Source organism: Seriola dumerili, unplaced genomic scaffold (assembly GCF_002260705.1).
Source record: "Seriola dumerili isolate Sdu_G_001 unplaced genomic scaffold, Sdu_1.0 BDQW01000169.1, whole genome shotgun sequence".
Lineage (NCBI taxonomy): Eukaryota > Metazoa > Chordata > Actinopteri > Carangiformes > Carangidae > Seriola > Seriola dumerili.
In genome coordinates this window covers 4,366,760-4,386,346 of record NW_019174424.1, presented here as the reverse complement: position 1 = coordinate 4,386,346, position 19,587 = coordinate 4,366,760, and the positions used below count along the sequence as shown (strand labels likewise).

The following is a 19,587-nucleotide window of genomic DNA, read 5'->3' as shown; positions in this document are numbered from 1 at the left end:
ACACAATCAAATCAGATTACACAACAAAATAGATCTTGTTATTGATCTGTTGTAGGCCGTGCCACTTAACAACCATTTGATAAATAAGAACATTGACTGATGCCATTGATTTTAAGCTTTTAGGAGAAAGTTATGCTCACCGCAATAAAACGTTTACACATCTGAAATTTGCTAAATGCCGGGCTGCATATAAAGATGACACGTTCCATTGTTGGGATTGAAAGTAAAAGATTGCTTCTGCTTTTTTTTTTTTTTTTTTTTTTTAAAATGATATTTTCTTTTGTGTTTGCAGTATTTGCTGGTTGGAGACGTGACATGTTAGACTAGAATATACAGCAGAGCAGAGTTTTGTCTCTAAAGACAAACCAGAGTGTTCTTGTGATATATTTTCTTGTTTTGCCATAAGTCACAAAACTTACTCTCTCTCTCTTTTACTCCAGATAGTTGTAAAACCTGTAGTTTATATTAGAAAAAAGACTGTGCCACAAAAGAGGGAGTAAAGCAGCAAATACAATTGCCAGAATGAATGTCAGATCCTTAGAAATAACTGTGAGACATGATAGCAGAATACAACATCTCTACATATTTCATGATATTCAGTTTTTTTAGTTATTCTTACACTTTTAACACTAACATTTATATATTTACATGTATTCAGCTTCTTTTGTCATGTTTTTGGAGACCTGGTTATCTAGTGCAGTCCCTCTGGGTTCAGCACGAGAATAAGGTCATCTAGGACGCCTTGCTGAAACTAATTCTGGCACGCAGCCTGTACTAAACGTACTGTTTATACTGTGTGATGGAGCCCCCTGTGGTGCATCGATCCCTCAATGGATCTTGTCCTGAGGGGTGCTCTCACAACCCCAGCAACTCATCAATCCACCCCTTTGCATTGTGGTCCTGTTAGCAGATTCTTAATAAGACCTGATCTCAAAGGAGAAAGCAATGTGACCTTAATGAAGGACATGCCCTTTTCAGATGCACATGTAAAAAAAAGGGGGGCTTTGGGTTTATTCTAATCCTAATTCTGTAGCTACACAACAGTTGTCTGAATCGTGTTTTAGCACACAGCTACACTTTGAGCTAATAAACCAATTGCCAAATATATAAAGAATACAAGACTCATTATTTGCATTCATAAAGATTCATTTCATTCATTCTGTGTTCACTTTCAGAAAATAAAACAGATAGAAGGTGCCACCACATCTGAGCCACGTTGCCTTGTCCATGTTGTCTGGTCCATGTTGTCTCGTCCAGGTTGTTGCAGCATGCTTCATTAGGGCGCCTCAGCACCGCTCTCTTCTGAGAACCTGTCAGGTTATTCATAGCAGTGGCTCAGGTTGGGGTCTTGCAGGAAGGAAGGATGCGTCGTCTCCGGCATTTTCACTGCAGCCAGGCAGCCCTCGGGGCTTCACCACAACCCAATTCCCTCTGAGATGATGTCTCTTCTTGTCTGTCCCATACTGAGCACGGTGGAATTGGAGCTATTTTAAACACATTTATCACATTACAGCGTGTTAGTACTTTTGTGACTGGACTAATGGCCTGGGCAGATGCATAGATTTTTTTTATTAATATCACATCCATATCTAGCTTATTTTTTGAGAAGTTTTTAACAGGTATCTCAGTATTGACTGACCCATCTCTGACTAAAAGATCAATGTTGGCTGAGTGATAAATAAAGGGTCATTTAAGTGGAACTGTAAAAGTCTCTTTGAGGACTGAGGTCATGACCACAGTCATAGCTGCCACTTCACCTCTCTTGGAGCCTAGTTAGTGCAAGTTATTCTAGGATACATGTCATGTGGCTCTTGAGCTCACTTTGAGTCATTATAGCATTTCATATTGATTATCATAGCACTGAGGTTGGTATGTCCCCTGCCAGCAGCAGCAGCAGCAGCCATTAACTCCATATCATGCTGGAACCTAACTGCTCGCACATACATGGCATCTGAAAATAGTTTTCCCTGCACTTCATGATGCACTGAGAAATGTTACAAAATCTTTTTTTTATTTTTTACACAAACAACTAAAAATACATGTATTTCAATCTCAGTAAACTAGACAATACAAAAACCTGATTGGCAGTTGAATTTGATAAACAAAGCTTGCCTTAAACTGATGAGCAGACCCAGCACCAATGAAATTATCCTCCCATTACTTAGATTAACATGCCATCAGAGAAATAATTACCATCAGCTGAAAAACTGCCCTGTAAATGGATTATGAAATTTGATTGACTGCAGTTGGTCATACACATTAGAACTCCAATTACCTTTGGCAGATAGTCTCAGTGGCAACCTACTCTAATTGATTGACTAATTAAATGGCACTGACTGTACTTAATGTGGATATCACATACAAAATTTTGCAGGTCAGAGATGTTGCATTCTGAATTCCATTAACACGTGAAACTGTGTTAATATTGATTGTTAATAGTACCTAACCCCTCTGACTTTTAAATGTAAAAAAAAAGGAAAAAATGTTGAGTCCTTGGCTGGCCCCTGGTGCCGCTGATCAATGCCATGCAACATCCAAAAGGGAGAAATTCAAAATCAAAGCTGTCGCTATAGCAACGCCCCTGCCAGATTCCACCAATCAATGGAGTCCGTGGGGTTGCGAGATGCGCCAGGGAAAGGCCAGCGTCCTACATAAAGAGTGCGGGACAGGGAGTCGGGCGGCACACACGGGGCAACACACCTTTCTGCACACACACGACAAAGGCAGCAGCAAGCAGCAAGAAGAAGGGTCAGGGAAGAGTGGCACAGAGGAAAGGAAGAGAGGCAGGGAATAACTGAGAAGATATGGTGCGCTCATGTGAACAAGGGATCCCTGCCTGGGTCTTTGTGGGCACCCTGCTCTTCCACTCTGTCACAGTTAGAGGAGGTAAGATATAAAAATGGCATCACTAGTTTGCTTGATTGTTAACCTTTAAAGAGTCATCTCATTTTTGCATCTTTTTGGGTTTTTTTTGTTAATATCTTCCACTGTGAGTAGAAGCTGTATTGTTCTATTTCAGCCCAGCTTCCCTCATACTGTCAGTGGGTAGTAGAGCACAGCATGAATGTGTGGCTCGTGCCCAGCCTCAGGGCAGGGGATGGGTATTTATCTATTCTACTCATCCTGTCCTCATCTATCTGTCTGCTGGGTGCAGGGAAAGACAGGCAAGTGCATTTGCTGCCTGGCTTTGTGCCGGCTCAGTAATATAGTACAGTATACAAGCACTGAGGGAAAGCTTTTTTTACTACTTAAAAAAGATCTGACTTTGACCAGAGCTACTCAAGGCCACATTCCTTTGCTGTCAGAGTAGATATCATTTGAAATTCCTCCTGAGCACAGACTCATCTAATTTGGGGACTGTCTATAAAATGTCTTATTTAATGTTTTCAGCTTTTCTCAGCTTGAATGGAAGGGACGCTGAATCATTTTTTATTCATTACTTTTTACATCTACTTTGAATTGAATCTGTGAGATTTTTAAATTTTTTTTTCTTACAGATTCGGAAAACTGTAAATCATGTAACAGGGAGTTTATACTGTTCCCAAGTTATAATGAATTTGGTGATTTTTCAATTGGCTACATTGTGCCAGAATCATTTGTCAATACACACCTCCACACACTCCATCATGCTCAGCTGGCTCAGGGTGCTGGCTGTCTAATTGGAAAAAGGTTACTTTGAAGTGGGGGCACTTGATTGTGGTGGAGAAATGAAGACTGTGAGGCATCTCAGGGAGCCAAGTGTGCTCCCCCTGTGTCTCATTAAACCCCCAGTAACAGGCCAACAAAGCTGCTGATGACTGTGGCAGCGCAGAATGGATACAGCAGCTTGTCATGCTGAGTCTTTCATGTGTGATTCTTCAGTAAGTGCCACTTGTACTTACGCTCAAGAGGGCCCATAGAAGCAGCCATCTGCAGCGACACTGCAAACTCAGGATTCTTTTCTGAGCACCTGGTATCGGTGGTTTTCTGAGTCAGCCACCTGGCTTGTTGCTCACTTTCTCTGTTAATTAAAACCAGAAAAAGAGAAGGATGTGCAGGTCTGCTTTTTCCGTGGCACATTTTATCAGTTGTGGTTCAGTCGAAGGGTTAGGGGGTGCTTTTTCCAGTTCCCTTCCGTGTCAAATCTGATTTCAGTTGTAGAACAAATGCACATGAATTCTGCTGTGAAATCTTAGACAGCAGAGTCAGGTTGATGCAAATTAAAGCGCTGAAAATAGAAACGACTTCTAAAAAAGCTGATACTGTAGCTAATTACAATTGCAGGGGAACAAGAGAAATGCATTCTGCATGCAAATAGTGATGATAGTGTTTCTGTCAGGTGTTGCTTTTGTCCACAGTATTGCTCTTTCCACAGCTGCCCTGAAGCAGGAGGTAGCACTGGACAATGGGGCCACGGTTCTGAATCACTCCATGAGTTTGGTGCAGCGCATGGAGACCCTGCTGACCATGGGGAACGGCAGTGATGTCACTCTCCGGGTGCAGACCATCAACACGGACGAGGTGAAGGTGATCCAGGCCCACAGCCTGGTTCTCAGCCTGCAGAGCGACGTGTTTGAGGAACTGCTGCTCACCCGCAATAACAGCGCTGTGGTTTTGAGGGAGACGCCCGACTGTGCAGCTGTCTTTGACAAGTTTATCAGGTGAGGGTGACTCATGATGAGTTCATCAGGTTTAATTAAACAAAACCATTCAAGAAACTATGGAGGTGATGCCTTTGTGTTTTCCACAGGCATAAAGTTACAGAACTTTACCCACCATTTTATTTCTCTCCTTTCTATTTGGAGAAGTGAGATGCTCCATCTTGTGAAATATTCTAAAATTACGCCTGTTGTTTGAGGCTCACAGTCAAATATCAGCCAGTGTGGGTTTTTTTCAGTGACTCAGATGTGAGGAGAGAACACAGCTTCAAAATAGTATGCCTCCCGGAAAAACTGTGTTCCTTTTATCTGTGTTTTTCAGGTTTTTTTAGATGACTGTTACAGGTTTTTTCTCTTGCAGGTATCTGTATTGCGGTGACATCTCAGTGCGGCTAGATCAGGCCATTTCTCTGCATAAGCTGGCCAGCAAGTATCATGTGTGGGGCTTGCAACAGGGTCTGACCCAATATATGACCCTGCATCTATCTAGTGATTCCCCCACGGGGCATGTGGTTGGTTGGTATAACTATGCACTACAAATTGGGGACATGGCCCTGCGGGACAGCTGCCTGCAGTACCTGTCCTGGAACCTGTCTTCTGTGCTGCAGAGCGGAGAATGGGGCTCCATCAGTGAAGACCTGCTCCTCTCCTTGCTCCAGCGCTCTGACCTCATTCTGCAGACTGAGCTGGAGCTGTACGAGGCCCTGGAGGCCTGGATTAGCCAGAACCAGCCTGTCAGTGCGACAGTGGAGAGTGCCCTAAGGGCTGTTCGATATGGCATGATCCCCCCTCAGCACCTCTTCCGTCTTCAGAAGCAATCTGCCCTCATGCTGAAGTATTACGAGTCTATCCGTGATCTCCTCTATCTAGCATTCCAATTTCACTCTGCCTCACCTATCCAGCTGGCCAAGTACTTTGATGTCAACTGCAGTATTTTCACTCCCCGTAACTACCTGTCCTCCTCCTGGGGTTCCCCTTGGGTCATCAATAACCCCACCCGTGATGACCGCAGTTTCAGTTTCCAGACCCAGCTCGGGCCTAGTGGCCATGACTCCAGCAAGCGAGTGACATGGAATGCCCTGTTCTCCCCTCGCTGGCTCCCACTCAGTGCCAGGTCAACCTATACTGAGCTGGGTGCAATGCAGCCCACCCGCACAGACGGAGGTCGACCTCGCATTATTGTAACTCCGGCCACTTCTAGTCCAGACTTTGCAGGTGTGAGTTTCCAGAAGACGGTGATTGTAATGGCAAAACAGCAAGGAAAAGTGGTGGTTCGCCACGTCTACAATTTCCACCAAAGCACAGAGGAGGCTGGAGATTTCCTGGTGGATGCTGACCTGCAGCGCCGTGCATCAGAATACCTCATTGACAGCTCCCTCTATCTGCACATTGTAATAAAACCTCTCTACCATACCCTCCTTGTCGCTAGGAAGTAAAGGCAGGAATTTGGTGTGACCTCACCATCAGTTATCCACCGTCCATCCATACAATCACATGCTCATATTCCAAAGCACACTCATATCACAGCATATGTTTATGTGTCAGATCTGTGACATCTCCATTGTTATTTAGATTATACATTTTGTTGTCTTCCAGCTAATTAGCAAGGAGGTGTCTGGTACAATAAAGGACTTACAATTCAACAGCTCAGTGGTGGTTATAGCATCAATGATGGTGGGTTTTCCAGTATTTCATGCATAGTAAGAAAAAAAAAAACATTTTACTGTACTGTATTTATTCAGATATTTTATCGTCCGACTGTTTGTTCCTTGAATGTATTAAATCTATGTGATGGTTAAAGTTGTTTGCATAGTTACTATAGAAGTTTTGTTTTAAAATAAATTGTTATTGCTATTAATTTTATGCATTTTACCATTCAACAGTCAAATATAAATTTTTTGGTTCATGGCTCTTATAGCTTTTGACATATACTTATATACCTGTTTGCTGTTTACATACCAAAATGTGTAAATGAAGGTGCAATCCCATTCTCATTGTTCCTTTGTATACTGTAGTTGACATTGTTTGTCTTTTTCTTCCTAACTGGTACACAGGCATTTCATCCATATTTTAAAGCAGCTACACCTGTATGTATTTTCATCCTGAAACAAAAAAAATAATAAAAGACAATAATATACACATTCTTCTGGGGTGGTCTGTGACTGTCATTGATGCAAAATTAATTTATGCTCTTTATTTAATCTAATGTTTGTTATTAGTTCAATAATTGTTGGAAATAACCTCGCTTTGTTTACATAAAAAAAGTGCCCACACAATGTAAACTACACATCCCATGATGCTTAACGCGAGTCAGGAAGTACGTCATCACGTCGTTGGAACCTTCAGCTGTCAGACTTTGGCCACCCTAAAAGTACAGGTTTTGTTAGCAAACTAACTCGAACTGTACAAGCAGCGCTGACTTTATTTAAAGTTGTGCATTCATCTGCTGATCGATCTCTGAACGCGCGAGCTGGCGATTGAAACACTGGGATTGCACGAAGACGAGCCATCTTGTTTTAATCGCTGCTAGTTTTTGCACGACAAGCCAGCGATCCTGAGCGGGTGTAAGGGTAGATGCAGGGAGGGAGGGAGTAAAAAAAGGCAAAAGTCTTTGTGCTTCCCTTCCCCCTCATCAAAGCAAAGGGGAAATGTCTCTGTCTAAAGGAGGTAAGTGATTTTTTTTTTCTCTGCTCTCTCTTTTTTTTTTTTAAACTGCCGTGCATATATTTTAAATATCGAGGTGCAGTTTGCGTGGAAGTAGTTTAGCTAGCTGTGTTTGAAAAATGTAACCTTGCCAGGTGGAAGGCTGCATGTATGAGAGGAGGAAAAAAGAAGCTAGCCAACATGTCTTTTCTGCTTTCTATCAACATGCGAAGTCTCTAGACATGTGGAGGTATGGAGGTATTCACCATAGACCTGCTGGTAGCGTGATTTTTATTCTTAATGTTTTAGCTAAACGGTATGCTCGCATCGCTTCGTCTAAGTTCCCGTGTGGTGGTTAGCTAACACTGTTTTCACGACAATAAAGGACTTTTGCCAAGATGTAATTATCAAGCAACTTGCCCCCTGAGCTGGAAATGTCCGCGCTGAGATTAGTTTCTGCCTTTCGGTAAATTGAAGCACCCTGGGACCACAGGTGTTTGTGTTTTTCGGCCTCATGACTCATCGATTGCATTGGGTCCTTTTTGGTTTGGCCAGTGTGAGTGTGTTAGCGCAAAAAAAATATTTTTAGCGCCGCGTCCATGAAAATGCTTTTTTTCCCCCCTGTGGTGGAAATTCCTTCATTTTTAAAACAGGCGGTGATGCCATGGAAGCAGGGCGCTATCACACACTTGGCTTCCGCTTGTCACTCAGTGAGACCGTGCTGTGCAATTACTGTACTCTGCTGAATAAAACACACACCTTGGAAAAATCAAGGTCCTTCCCCTGCGTCACACACACAGAGCATGATGATGATGTCAATTTACATTTCAAGTTCACCGCTTGTGCTGTTACACAATCATACTAGCGTTACCATGGTCGGGAGTACACACTGTTTTTGAGAGGGCTGTGTAGATTGGCTGGGTGCTGCTCAGGCAATCACAGCCTTTGGCCTACCATGGCATGTTTTGACTTGCAGCACCAATACCTTGTGCAGGCTCTCTTTGTTGACACTTCACTGTCTGCAAGCAGACACTCCATAGCTGCTACACAGGTTCTGTGCTGTTATTATTATTTTTATTATTGTGTGCACTAAAGCAGGCCTTAAGTGTCTTTGTTAAAAGTGCCCTTTTTTCTGGCCTCTACAAGGAGTCATTGTGCCTTCTCTGGTCAAGAGTGGAGCAGACCTAAATACATTGCAGTGCTGTTCATGGTACTGCTGAGGCATGTTTGCAGATTGGGTTCTCCCTAACAGCACTGATAGGGTGGTGTGGAAGATAATCTGTGCATGAGTCATCATTGTCTGTATATGGACCCACTCTGAGGCCAGAGCTTCCTGATGGTGACTTGCCCAACAGCTATTGACACTTTGATCTCATGCACAATCCAGAAATTCTTGTTCACATTACGTATCTATTACTGCACTGTGGATATTTTTTCCACAGAACATCTTTGGTTTTTCTAAGAATTGCTGCATTTCCTGTGAAAGTGCGCCAGTTCACTGTTAACACAGCATCAGCAAAATACTCATCTGATTACGATACCATGATCAGTACTCAAAATGAAAAAATGCTTAAGGCTCATAAACCTCTTCCCATGAGAGGGGGGAAAAAAAAGTCTGCAGGGTGAAGATGTTTCATAAAATTGCATAATGCAACTTGTGCCATATTTGGATACAAGACTCTCAGATCCTTTCTGAGAAATGGTATCTGTGTACATGTATTCTTCCTGTGCTGCCTCGATATACTTTAACTGCAGCTGTGGCTGATGTCATGGCACTATTGTTTGCTATTAGGCTTATTTTGAGGACCAGGCAGGTCCTGCAGCAGTAAGCTACAGTGACGCTGGCCTTAGTTGGCCCGAACGAGGACAGTGAGCAGCAAGTTGGTCAAATGAAGTGACATCATATTTCCCAAAGGGTCCTGACAGTTGTTGTGTTTTCAGCGGATGCGTCCAGTCTGGCTGGGCATGAGTCATATCCCACCCCATAGCCCTGGCCACAGGGTCACTGCACACACCACACACTGGCTCCCCAAACAGGACTGCTTCCTGAGTGGGGTATTATAGTATTTCAAATCATTAATACTTCACAGAAACACTTCTAGTAGTAACTCAGACTTGAATATAATTTGCAGTCTGCAGTTTCTCTGCAGCAGGGAAGGATTCTAAAATATGTCCAGCAGCTTGAACAAAACAAATTGTGTTAGATGTTTGGCATGTGAGATGCTTCTGCACTGCACCACAGCATTCATGTCCTACTCCAGTTTTGTGCCTTGTTCTTATTTGTCAGGTCATCAGAAGGTTTTGAGTGCTCATACTTCATCCCACACCGAGGAAACGCAAAATCTATTTTTGACCCAGCGTGTGTGAGTAAATCACACTTCAATCTCTCCCTACCACGTGAAACTATCGTAGTCTGTCCAGACACTGTAGGCCTATTTTAGGGCTGCAGCACAAAATGGACTTGTCTGACGTTTCAGTGATAGGCCATAGAATCTAAAATCTTAGTAAATCTTCACTTCCCTTCAGGCTTGATCTAGCAAAGGAGGGGTTTACCCAGTCGTACTTCCTCTAGGCTGGAGTGGTGTGACTCACTCATTGGTAAATACAACCCCACAGAAATACTGTCAGCTAAAAATCTTACCAACCGTTGCTACCTTTTGCCAGTTTTATAAAGAGCTGTTGCATTTGTTTTAAAGTGAAAGTGCCTTGCCTGTGCATGAAACCAGTTTCTCTGAACTGGGGTAGAATCATTGCACTGCCTGGTGCGACCCTGTATGCAGCAAGAACAGGAAATAACCTAAACCGTTTCTCATCATATCCCAGTGGGCAAAAAGCTGGCCAAATCTGAGCACACACAGATAGAGGTCAAGAAAAGTGTTCGGTCTTTCCTGTCGACCTTGCAACAAGAGCCAACATGCTGAACACAAGTGTCCGTGTCAAGAGGAGTTGAACTGTTTTTCCTGTGTTGTTGCTCGTAAGCCTGGTAGCTGTGTCATTCTGGCAGAGGCTTGCAGCCGCTTGTGGGAAGTCCCAAAGGCTGCTGGTAAACGGTGTTTATGAATGGACTGCTGTCACTGATTTAACAGTTTACAGCAACATATACCAGATATTAAAAAAAAAAAAAAAATGTAACAGATCCTAACCTGTGACAAAACATAAAAACACATTTATAGAGGATTTGTTAACAGTAAGGGAAAAGAAATCATGACAGGAAGGAAGGCCTGATTCCATTGCCACCCCCCCCTTTTTTTTTTTCTAAGCATTTGAGTCATCATACCAATGTCGATTAGTCATTGAGTCCACCTTCTCTCATTTGCAGGGCCTCAGCTTTGAGTACACCTAATCTCCAGTTAGATAACAGATCATTTACTGTGGTTTGTGTCAGTGGCAAATGCAAATTGATTGTAACCTTGAAAAGACTCCAAACTACCAGAATATAATAAAATCTATCAATAGGCCAATATGGATGTATGAGCATGTACTGTACATGAACATGAACATGTACAGGTACAGTTGTCACTGTAAGTGGTCTGAATCAGAACGTGGGATCTCTGTTGTTGCAAGCCTTTGTTTTCAACTCAGAGTAATGTGGCAAATCGGATGATAAGAGTCTGTCAAGGTGAAGTCCATTTACCTTAGTCCCTCAAAACAAAACACTGCCAATGACACTGACTTGTGGTTGCTGCTAAATAACAGCTTTATTGATCACTGTAGATCAGTCAGCTGATCTGATCTGAGATGGTAATGGTTTTCGAAATTCTTGTCTCTAAAGGGAAGAAGAAGAACCCTGGGCTGAAGCTGGCGAAAGAAGTGTTTGCGCAGCCCCCACCAGCAGCAGCAGCGTAAGGCTCCTTTTTACTATGGGATAGTGACAGCAGCCACAAAATTAGAGCCTGACTGGTACATTGGCTGGGTCAATATAAGCCTATGTTAGCTTATATCAGATACATTGATGTTGGTGAACATGTTGACCAACAAGGAACAATAAATTGCAATACAGAAACATGAATATCTGAACTCTTGAATATTGGTATCAGTCTCAAAATTGTAATATAATAGCTCAAAAAAATCAGTTGAGCAATGACATACTAGTTGACAATTACATGAGGCTTACATTATATTTTCAAGTAAGCACAGTCTTTGCTCTCCATTTACAGCCCCTCTGCCTGGTGCAGTTGTTAATTACAAGCTGCAGAGTTACAGGGTTCAGAGAGAGTGAGCGCTTGCATGGATCACTTGTATTTATTATTAGTTTTAGCACTATCTTTAAATAATGTTTACTGCACATGAATCTCATAAATTACTCAAATAAAAATGCACAATTTCTCTTAGTGTATGAATATACCATTACTGAGTATTGTGGCATCAAAACTGACCGCATGCTGTTGTTATTATCACACAGTTTAATTGTTGCTCTCTCTCTCTCTCTGCAGGCCCCCTCGAGATCTTGACTCTAAAGCTTGTGTCACAATTGGAGATCAGGTAAAGCTGGCTCTGTATTCCTGTCAGACAACGCTGTTCTATTTTATTTTATTTTATTTTTTAAATTTTTTTTCTGAGTTGAATACATACATTAATTTGACATCTACCGCCTCTCTCCAGAACTTTGTGGTGAAGGCAGATGACTTGGAGCAGATTGCAGAGCTGGGGAGGGGAGCATATGGGGTGGTGGACAAGATGAAACATGTGCCCAGTGGTGTTATCATGGCTGTCAAGGTAGGCTGGGAGGCTGCTACTCGGGTTACCTGGTTTGGCATCTGTGTAAATGCACCATGCTTTTAAAATAGACACCATGACTCATAGATGTATTCAACATATGAGCTCAACTTGTAAACATTAGGATCAGATCTGTCAGATCTGTGACATGATGTATTGAGGTGTGTGTGTGTGTGTGGGGGGATGTAAGACACTGCACACCATTTGATGTAAGCCATCTACCCTGTGATGAAGCTGACAGCTCACCTGTGATGTTTGTGTCCCTAGAGGATTCGTGCCACGGTCAACAGTCTGGAGCAGAAGAGGCTTCTGATGGACCTGGATATTTCTATGAGGACAGTGGACTGCTTCTTCACTGTGACTTTCTATGGCGCCCTCTTCAGAGAGGTGAAGCCACTGTTCAAATCTTAAATCATAAATCATTTGTGACTACTGTGGCCACCTGCCATCATCTTGATTCTCACCCTCTCTTTTTCAGGGGGACGTTTGGATCTGTATGGAGCTGATGGACACGTCTCTGGATAAGTTCTATAAGAAGGTTATTGATAAAGGCAAAACCATCCCTGAGGACATCTTGGGAAAGATCACAGTAGCAGTATGTCCTATCCCATATTTTACTCGAGAAGTCTCACAATAAACAAATTTTAAAGTATTTATTTAAAATGGTAAATATCAACCTTATCACTACTATTTATAAAAAAAACAGCTATTTATTTATTTTTTTTTTTTTTTCACACACATAGTCAAACCCTTTGAAGCTGTGGTCACTGCATGTTTGTTGCCTCATGAAAACGAACGAGACCCAACCAATGATAGAAATTATATAAAACAATCACTAATGTGCATGTAAAATACTCATTTCTCATCTACACGCCTGGTTCTTCTGGATTTCTTTTCTTTTTTCTGAAGAATTCTTTGTTTTCCTTAATTTTCTCTTTTTACTCCACAGATTGTCAAGGCATTAGAGCATCTGCACAGTAACTTGTCAGTGATACACAGAGGTAAGCAGGTCAAATCATCAGTGTCTAGAGTTTTCAGTTTTCCCACTGATGTTTTCATTGTTGGTTTTGTATCTTCTCTCATCATTCTCCCATCAATGTCCCTCTCCAGATGTGAAGCCCTCCAATGTTCTGATCAACACTCAGGGCCAAGTGAAAATGTGTGACTTCGGCATCAGTGGCCACCTGGTGGACTCCGTGGCCAAAACAATGGATGCAGGCTGCAAGCCCTACATGGCGGTGAGTGGGGGACTGGGGAAGATCAGGGAAGAGATTCCTGGTACCGGGTAGCTAAGATTAAGGAAAGGATTCTCTAGAAATTTACTGAAGAACACTCAAAGAGGCCTGGCCAAAATCAATGTCTGAGGTTTTTGAAAACACTCATCAGCTGGAGTAAAGCCAGAAATCCACAGGCCAGGAGCTCCTTAATGGTTCTGAAATCTGGACCCCAGTCTGATGGTACTCAGGCCTCTACTGTCCAAACCCGTAAGCTCGCAAACATCTTGCCTGGAATGAAGGCTCACAAAATGAGTGCATATCGTATCTGTTTGTTCTTAACCAAGTTACACTTATTCTCATCTTTAAATGGCATTTTGATTATTTGGTGAGTTTCAGTTAAGTCTGAAATTAAGTGCTTTTATCACTTTCTGTTTATTAGTATAAGTCTTTTTTATAAGTCTTTTTTTCTTTTTATGTCAAAGAATATTTATAAGAATATATATAATATATATAATAAGACTTGTTTAAAAAAAACTAATTTCTACAGGTACAGTATAATTGTAGTTTTTTTATTTTTTTTATTGATGAGATTATTTTTTTGATAGTGTTGGTATTTATTTATTGATCATAATTTCCATTTCAGCCTGAGCGGATCAACCCTGACCTCAATCAGAAAGGCTACAGTGTCAAATCAGACATATGGAGTCTCGGTATCACGATGGTGAGTAAGGCTGGATTATGGAAATTTTGGCTTTGACTTTGTGATACTAGATGAAATAGTTCTGCTGTGCACATTTAATGCCAGTGTTGATATAGTTTTCAGGGAATTAATTGCCACAGCAATACATGTTATTGGTGCCCTTCTCCTGGCTATAACTGTACTTTAATCTGTTTTTAGATGTGGACCAAAAACATGGTTTACAACCATGTTTTGTCTGCTGGATAATAAATGCTTTGTGTATTCAATGTGTTGCAAACTATGAACTTATTTCACATATGGCTAACACTGGTGGCAAACACCAAAATGAAAATGTTAGCTTAGTGTTATGTAACCACTTTTTCCTCCAGAACCAATTAGATCATAAATTATTAAATGATGATAATGAAATGCTTTTATTTACACAGCAGTGTTCTTGACAAAATTGCATAGCTCATTGCAAAGAATAACATACAGACATTCAAACCTAATTTAGGTCAAACATAAAAAGCTTCTTTCACTCATCCCTCTCTCTGCTTTGGCGTTGACCATTTTCTCAAATGGTTAATTGCCATATTTACTAAACGATGTCAAAAGAGATTTCATAACGCATATCTCAGCAGTCTAAACACAACTCAGCACCAATGCTGAGTCATGGTGACCCTTGAAAATTTTGATACCTATGCAATGTCAGTGTCAAACCCTCAGTAGTTCATGCTGTCCTCACTTAATAAATGACACGGCTTACGGACTAGACTGACGGATCCTCTGTTTATTTATTTTTACTTTGAATTGACAAAGGAGCTTCTATTGTGCTTTATTTATTGAATTTGACACTAGTTGTTTAAGGAAGGTATAAATCTGAAAAACTATTCCTTAAAATCTATATGTTAAAACATATATTAACTTATTGAAATTGTCCAAACACTGTTGCATTAAATTATATACATTATATACTGTAAATATCCATAAAATGTTCAATAGTACAAAATCATACTGCAGATTTGTATATGTAGATAGTCTGAAATGTGTAAAATAGTTGCAGCTGATAGGCAGTTATGCTCACCTAGGGTTTGCAAATGTTGCAGTGAACCATTACCAAAATCAAACATGCATTACATGAAACATTTGCCTTAACACTTATGATTGTGGTTAAATCGGCCTTCCTCTGTCTCCCAGATTGAGCTGGCCATTTTGAAATTCCCTTACGACTCATGGGGCACCCCGTTCCAGCAGCTCAAACAGGTGGTGGATGAGCCATCTCCACAGTTGCCTGCCGACCGTTTCTCCCCAGACTTTGTAGATTTCATCTCCCAGTGGTAAGCCTCCTCGCACGCAATGACAACAACGTTGTGCTCACCGTGCTGTTTGGAAAAAAGAAAAGTAGCCAGAGGCCCAGCAGGGGTCAGCGTTAGCTCGTGTTTTTACTGAAAGAGTGGCATGAGTACAGTGACTGTGGAGCTCTAACTTGATTTCTCTTCTGCTGTTTTTCTCACTTTTTAATTCATCTCTTGTTTTTACAGTTTAAGAAAGAAGCCAAATGAGAGACCAGCTTATACAGAATTAATGGTTAGTAGTTTTTACATTTAATTTCTCTCATCCCAAAATACCAACATGTATTATTATGCTACTTTGTCACTGTTACCATCCCCGCTATAATGTTCAGTGTGCTCTGGTTCTTGCTTTTGTCCACGAGAGGCCAGGCTTACCCAATTAACCCACCATGACTATGGTGTGTATTTTTCACAAGTAAATAACAACACAGGAGTCAGTTAAATATTCTTTTTCATCGTTCAAGAACATATTTCTAACTGTGTTTTTCCTTGTTTTGATGCAGAAACATCCGTTTTTCACCCTGCATGACTCCAAAGAGACAGACGTGGCCAGTTTTGTCAAGGTCATCCTGGATGACTGATGGGCTCCCTCCAGGCTCCACCCCATGAGGGTAGGCGGGACCTCTCAGCAAAGGAACCAATGGCCTACCTTTTTTTTTTTTGTTTTGTTTTTTTTTTTGTTTTGTTTTTTTTTAAACTCACTGGAATGACAGACTGTCATGCACCCACACACAACAGGGGGGTGACCCAAAGACTGACAGCAGCCCAGCAGCACTGGTGTGGGAGAGTGGTGGTAATATGAACTTGTACGGCCAACTGGAGAGGTTTAATTCACTCCTCCAAGCTTCCTGTGTGCGCAGTTATCCAACATGACGAATATGAACTGAACCTGATTTGTTGTTTTTGTCTTGTTCTTCTTTTGTTTTTTGCCCCCACTGCCCCTCGTATCTCTCCTTTTCAGAATGGACAGAGCCAGCCATTACTTCTTTGTGACACATATTGTATGAATCTTTTGAATTTCATCTGCAAAACCCAACAGTTTAATGTGTATGTTGTTGCATATTGAAAGCTATATTTGCATAAGCGTTTGTATGTTTTCTCATTATACAGAGTTTTGATACTGTATATCGTTGAAAAGTGTGAATTTTACCGGACTAGGGCCTTGTTTGTCAGATAGACCTGGTTCCGCCCTGAGGTGATTGGTCAGTGCAGGGGCTGCAGTTGTCATGGGCCGGGCCGTGGGAGGCTCCAGGGCTGAGACAAAACATGTAAGAAATGTCAAAGGTCACATTCTGGGCAAGAGGAGTTGCAAGTCATTCCTAGATCGCTCGGCGGTGCGAGGCAGGAATGTAAGGCGTCCCATATCATTGGTGATCTGAGGCATAACCCTCCATGCAGTGACCCCTCCGTGCTCCTCTTCTTTCTTGGGTATTAAAGAGGTTCGCTCCAGTGCTACCATTGTTACTACCTGGAAGTATTCAGGGGTTGCCTAATCAAGCTCACAGCTTTATCTTTTTCTGTGTGCCATTTTTGCAAATCGTTCTCATGAATTACTGCATTAATTGTGTTTTTCTTCATTTTTTGGACTTGTTCTGGCCCGCATTTTGATTTTATTTCGGCCACATTTAAGCTTATTCTTCCCTTTTCCGACCTTTCTCAATTCTGGAATCAGCATAGTCTTTTCATACGAGGCACTTATATTTTCTTTTTCTTTTCCAGAGACCTTATTATGCCTTACACAAACAGTATGGTAGGGAAATAATTTATGTGTTAAAGATGTAAATACTATCTCCTTTTTTAATGTAACATGGCACTGTCCCAACCTGGCAGTGTAGATGAATGGTAGAGTGGTTGGTATTAGTTAGTTTTAATGCAGTGTGACACGCGTACACAAACACTTGTACTCACAGGGCCAGCTGACTGTCGTACACCTATTTTGGACTGATGTGCTGTCAGGCTCCACTGCTCAGGTTTCTGTGCTCTCCTTCATGAGGAGACGGCCCCATTTTTTTTTTTTTACCCCCCCCCCCCCCCCGAGGTTGTACTCTCCTTGAGTGCTGGAGCGAGAGCCTCTTTTCAGTCCATGGTGGGCAGCCATTATCTATTCTGTCAGACCATACTATGCAGAGCCCCTTGGACTCATAACAAGAGGCCCTTGCCATATGGCAGTTTCCCCACTCCAAGTGTTCAGAGACTGTGATGATGATGATGGTGATGGTGGTGATGTTGATGACGATAGTGATGATAACTGACGTGCCTCTGTTCATGGCTAGCACTCATTGCCTCTCTGGTTTACACTGTAGTGCGACCTTTATCAAAAGTCAGTGAGTTAGGAGTATTTATGATTGTGAATAATAAGGGAAAGCTAGCAACACCACAAAGAAGCTGCTGTTTTTTCTTTCTTTTTTTTTTCCCTTCTTTTTTTTTTTTTTTTCTTTTGTTGGCCTTCTTTGGATGGCCGTTCCCTTGGTGTGTAAAAGTGAGTTTTTACGCTGATCACAATGAGAATGGAACACTTGCTCTACCTCTTACTCCTTCACTCTATTTGCCACCTTTTAATTGGGTGGGACTGACAAACTTGAACTATGGAAAGACAAAAAAATAAAGGCTTTATTGTTCAGTATGTCCATTTATAACCCTCATGTCATGATTGCTGCAGGTTTAGTAAAAGAAAAAAGTACTTTGTGTGGGCAATGCACAGAAGATGTACAGTACAATATAGTACTGATTTTTTTTCTTATTATCAAATCGCACGAAAAGATCAAAACCAACAATGAATTGATTTTACTAACAAGTATTGTGTGTATAGCTTCAGACATTAATGAGCCACAATGTCGCACTGGCTGACATACTGTATTTCTTCATTACCATGAACACAGGCACTGTAGTTTTTGTTTGACATTTGCAGTCCTGCTGCTGTCAGTACATTTTAGCAGAGCAAAAGTGGTGTTAGGCTACGTTCAGACTGACTTTATCCCCGCTTGAAAAACCACAGCCCCCTCATTCATTTCAGTGGTTTCAGTGCAGCCGTCGTCCCTGAATAATGTTTTAATTTTGCCTCAATGACACGGTATTCAGGAAGGCGCTGCGATGGCCAATCAAACACATGCAGGTGCACATTCCTGCACGGGAAAACGTTGTAACCCTAATCCTACAGTTTACCTCGCAATCCTTTCAACCATAGAAGAAGTGGTTGCCACTGGGATAATTGTCTAAAGTCATAAAATCCTGTCCCTTAAGTTTTATAAACCGCTCTGCAGTGTTTTTGCATCTGATAACCTGTCACACTTATGGCGCTACTTAAACTAGGCATCTTGGATTGGATCATCTCACTGGTACCTGAACCTACACGGCCCCACCAACACAGCCCATTGCATTGTTTTAACGCAGGGCTGTTTTAGGCCTGAAGACATGCTTAATCTGCAGCTGAGCAAATGCACTGTTCACTCCTATTTGAGTACCTTTTTTTTTCTAAAAACTGTATCGCCCACCTTTTTTAGTGAATATTTCCTAAATTAAACTACATTTGTGACAAATTTTGACTTTGGCTTGAGTAGAAATTGAGCTTGAGTGTCACAGACAGGGTAGGGAAGTCAGAAAGTGTTGAGGGGATGCGTCACAACACATTGGTGGTTTTGGTCTTTTCGTGGGATTTTACAATAAGAAAAATGCAGATTAACGCTAACCTTGTTGATTATTCTCCTTCTACATACATTTTCATGTATTTGGGGAATTTGCTTTTCAGGCCGCTCCTCAGCCCGCTTAAATCCTACTTCTATGTCACTAACAGTTCCACTTAAGACTCCTTATTCCTGCAACTGCACACTCTGATCGAGTTGAGAGATACTGGAGCTGACTGATCCAGCTGATAAAACGTCTTTGGGTTTCTACCCGCAGCACCCTCCGACTCTCACCTTTCTGCTCGCACACCTGTCAGTAAGAACATGTTTTAGTGGAGCCTACAGCTTCTACAGTTATAAGCCTGAATTCGAGTAATCCCAGCACCTCTCATTCTGTTTGAGACAAAATTGTTGCAAATTAGTATCCATAAGGGTTAAAGGTCTCACAATTTCCACTGCAGGTCATTCGCAAATCCGGCTGTTACAATGAATGCGTGCAGTGTGACTTGCCAGAAGTATTACAGTTTCTATTTGTGTAAACACTGTTATGTAAGGACACAGAAGTGAATGCACACTTCTTGGCAAGTCATGATTCCTCTGAATGTGTAATGAATAGAGAGAAGAATCATTTTGATGGCTCTTTCTGAGTGCTTTTTTTTTTTTCTTTTTTGCTGTGAACGTTAACAACAGAGGTTAACAAAAGCTCGCTTTGAGCAGGCTTCT

At 41.7% G+C, this 19,587-nt stretch overlaps 2 protein-coding genes across 2 annotated transcripts; both read left to right on the top strand.

Moving 5' to 3' along the window:
* Window positions 1–2,776: 2,776 nt before the first annotated feature.
* Window positions 2,777–6,738, top strand: LOC111227198 (BTB/POZ domain-containing protein 17-like). The gene is made up of 3 exons (XM_022752627.1): window positions 2,777–2,886; window positions 4,355–4,640; window positions 4,999–6,738. The coding sequence occupies exons 1-3, from the start codon at window positions 2,805–2,807 to the stop codon at window positions 6,071–6,073; spliced, it is 1,443 nt and encodes a 480-aa protein (XP_022608348.1). The 5' UTR covers window positions 2,777–2,804; the 3' UTR covers window positions 6,074–6,738.
* A 253-nt stretch (window positions 6,739–6,991) lies between these two features.
* LOC111227238 (dual specificity mitogen-activated protein kinase kinase 6-like) lies at window positions 6,992–17,929 on the top strand. The gene is made up of 12 exons (XM_022752672.1): window positions 6,992–7,304; window positions 11,053–11,122; window positions 11,714–11,762; window positions 11,883–11,996; window positions 12,264–12,383; window positions 12,475–12,591; window positions 12,946–12,997; window positions 13,107–13,234; window positions 13,857–13,934; window positions 15,090–15,229; window positions 15,434–15,479; window positions 15,748–17,929. The coding sequence occupies exons 1-12, from the start codon at window positions 7,286–7,288 to the stop codon at window positions 15,823–15,825; spliced, it is 1,011 nt and encodes a 336-aa protein (XP_022608393.1). The 5' UTR covers window positions 6,992–7,285; the 3' UTR covers window positions 15,826–17,929.
* Window positions 17,930–19,587: the final 1,658 nt, after the last annotated feature.

Bases quoted from the DNA above. Each gene is read 5' to 3' on its own strand.
- LOC111227198 (XM_022752627.1), top strand. From the start codon at position 2,805: ATGGTGCGCTCATGTGAACAAGGGATCCCTGCCTGGGTCTTTGTGGGC. The intron at 2,887-4,354 runs GTAAGATATAAA...CTCTTTCCACAG, and splicing joins CTCTGTCACAGTTAGAGGAG to CTGCCCTGAAGCAGGAGGTA. The intron at 4,641-4,998 runs GTGAGGGTGACT...TTTCTCTTGCAG, and splicing joins GTCTTTGACAAGTTTATCAG to GTATCTGTATTGCGGTGACA.
- LOC111227238 (XM_022752672.1), top strand. The intron at 12,384-12,474 runs GTGAAGCCACTG...TCTCTTTTTCAG, and splicing joins ATGGCGCCCTCTTCAGAGAG to GGGGACGTTTGGATCTGTAT. The intron at 15,480-15,747 runs GTTAGTAGTTTT...GTTTTGATGCAG, and splicing joins CAGCTTATACAGAATTAATG to AAACATCCGTTTTTCACCCT.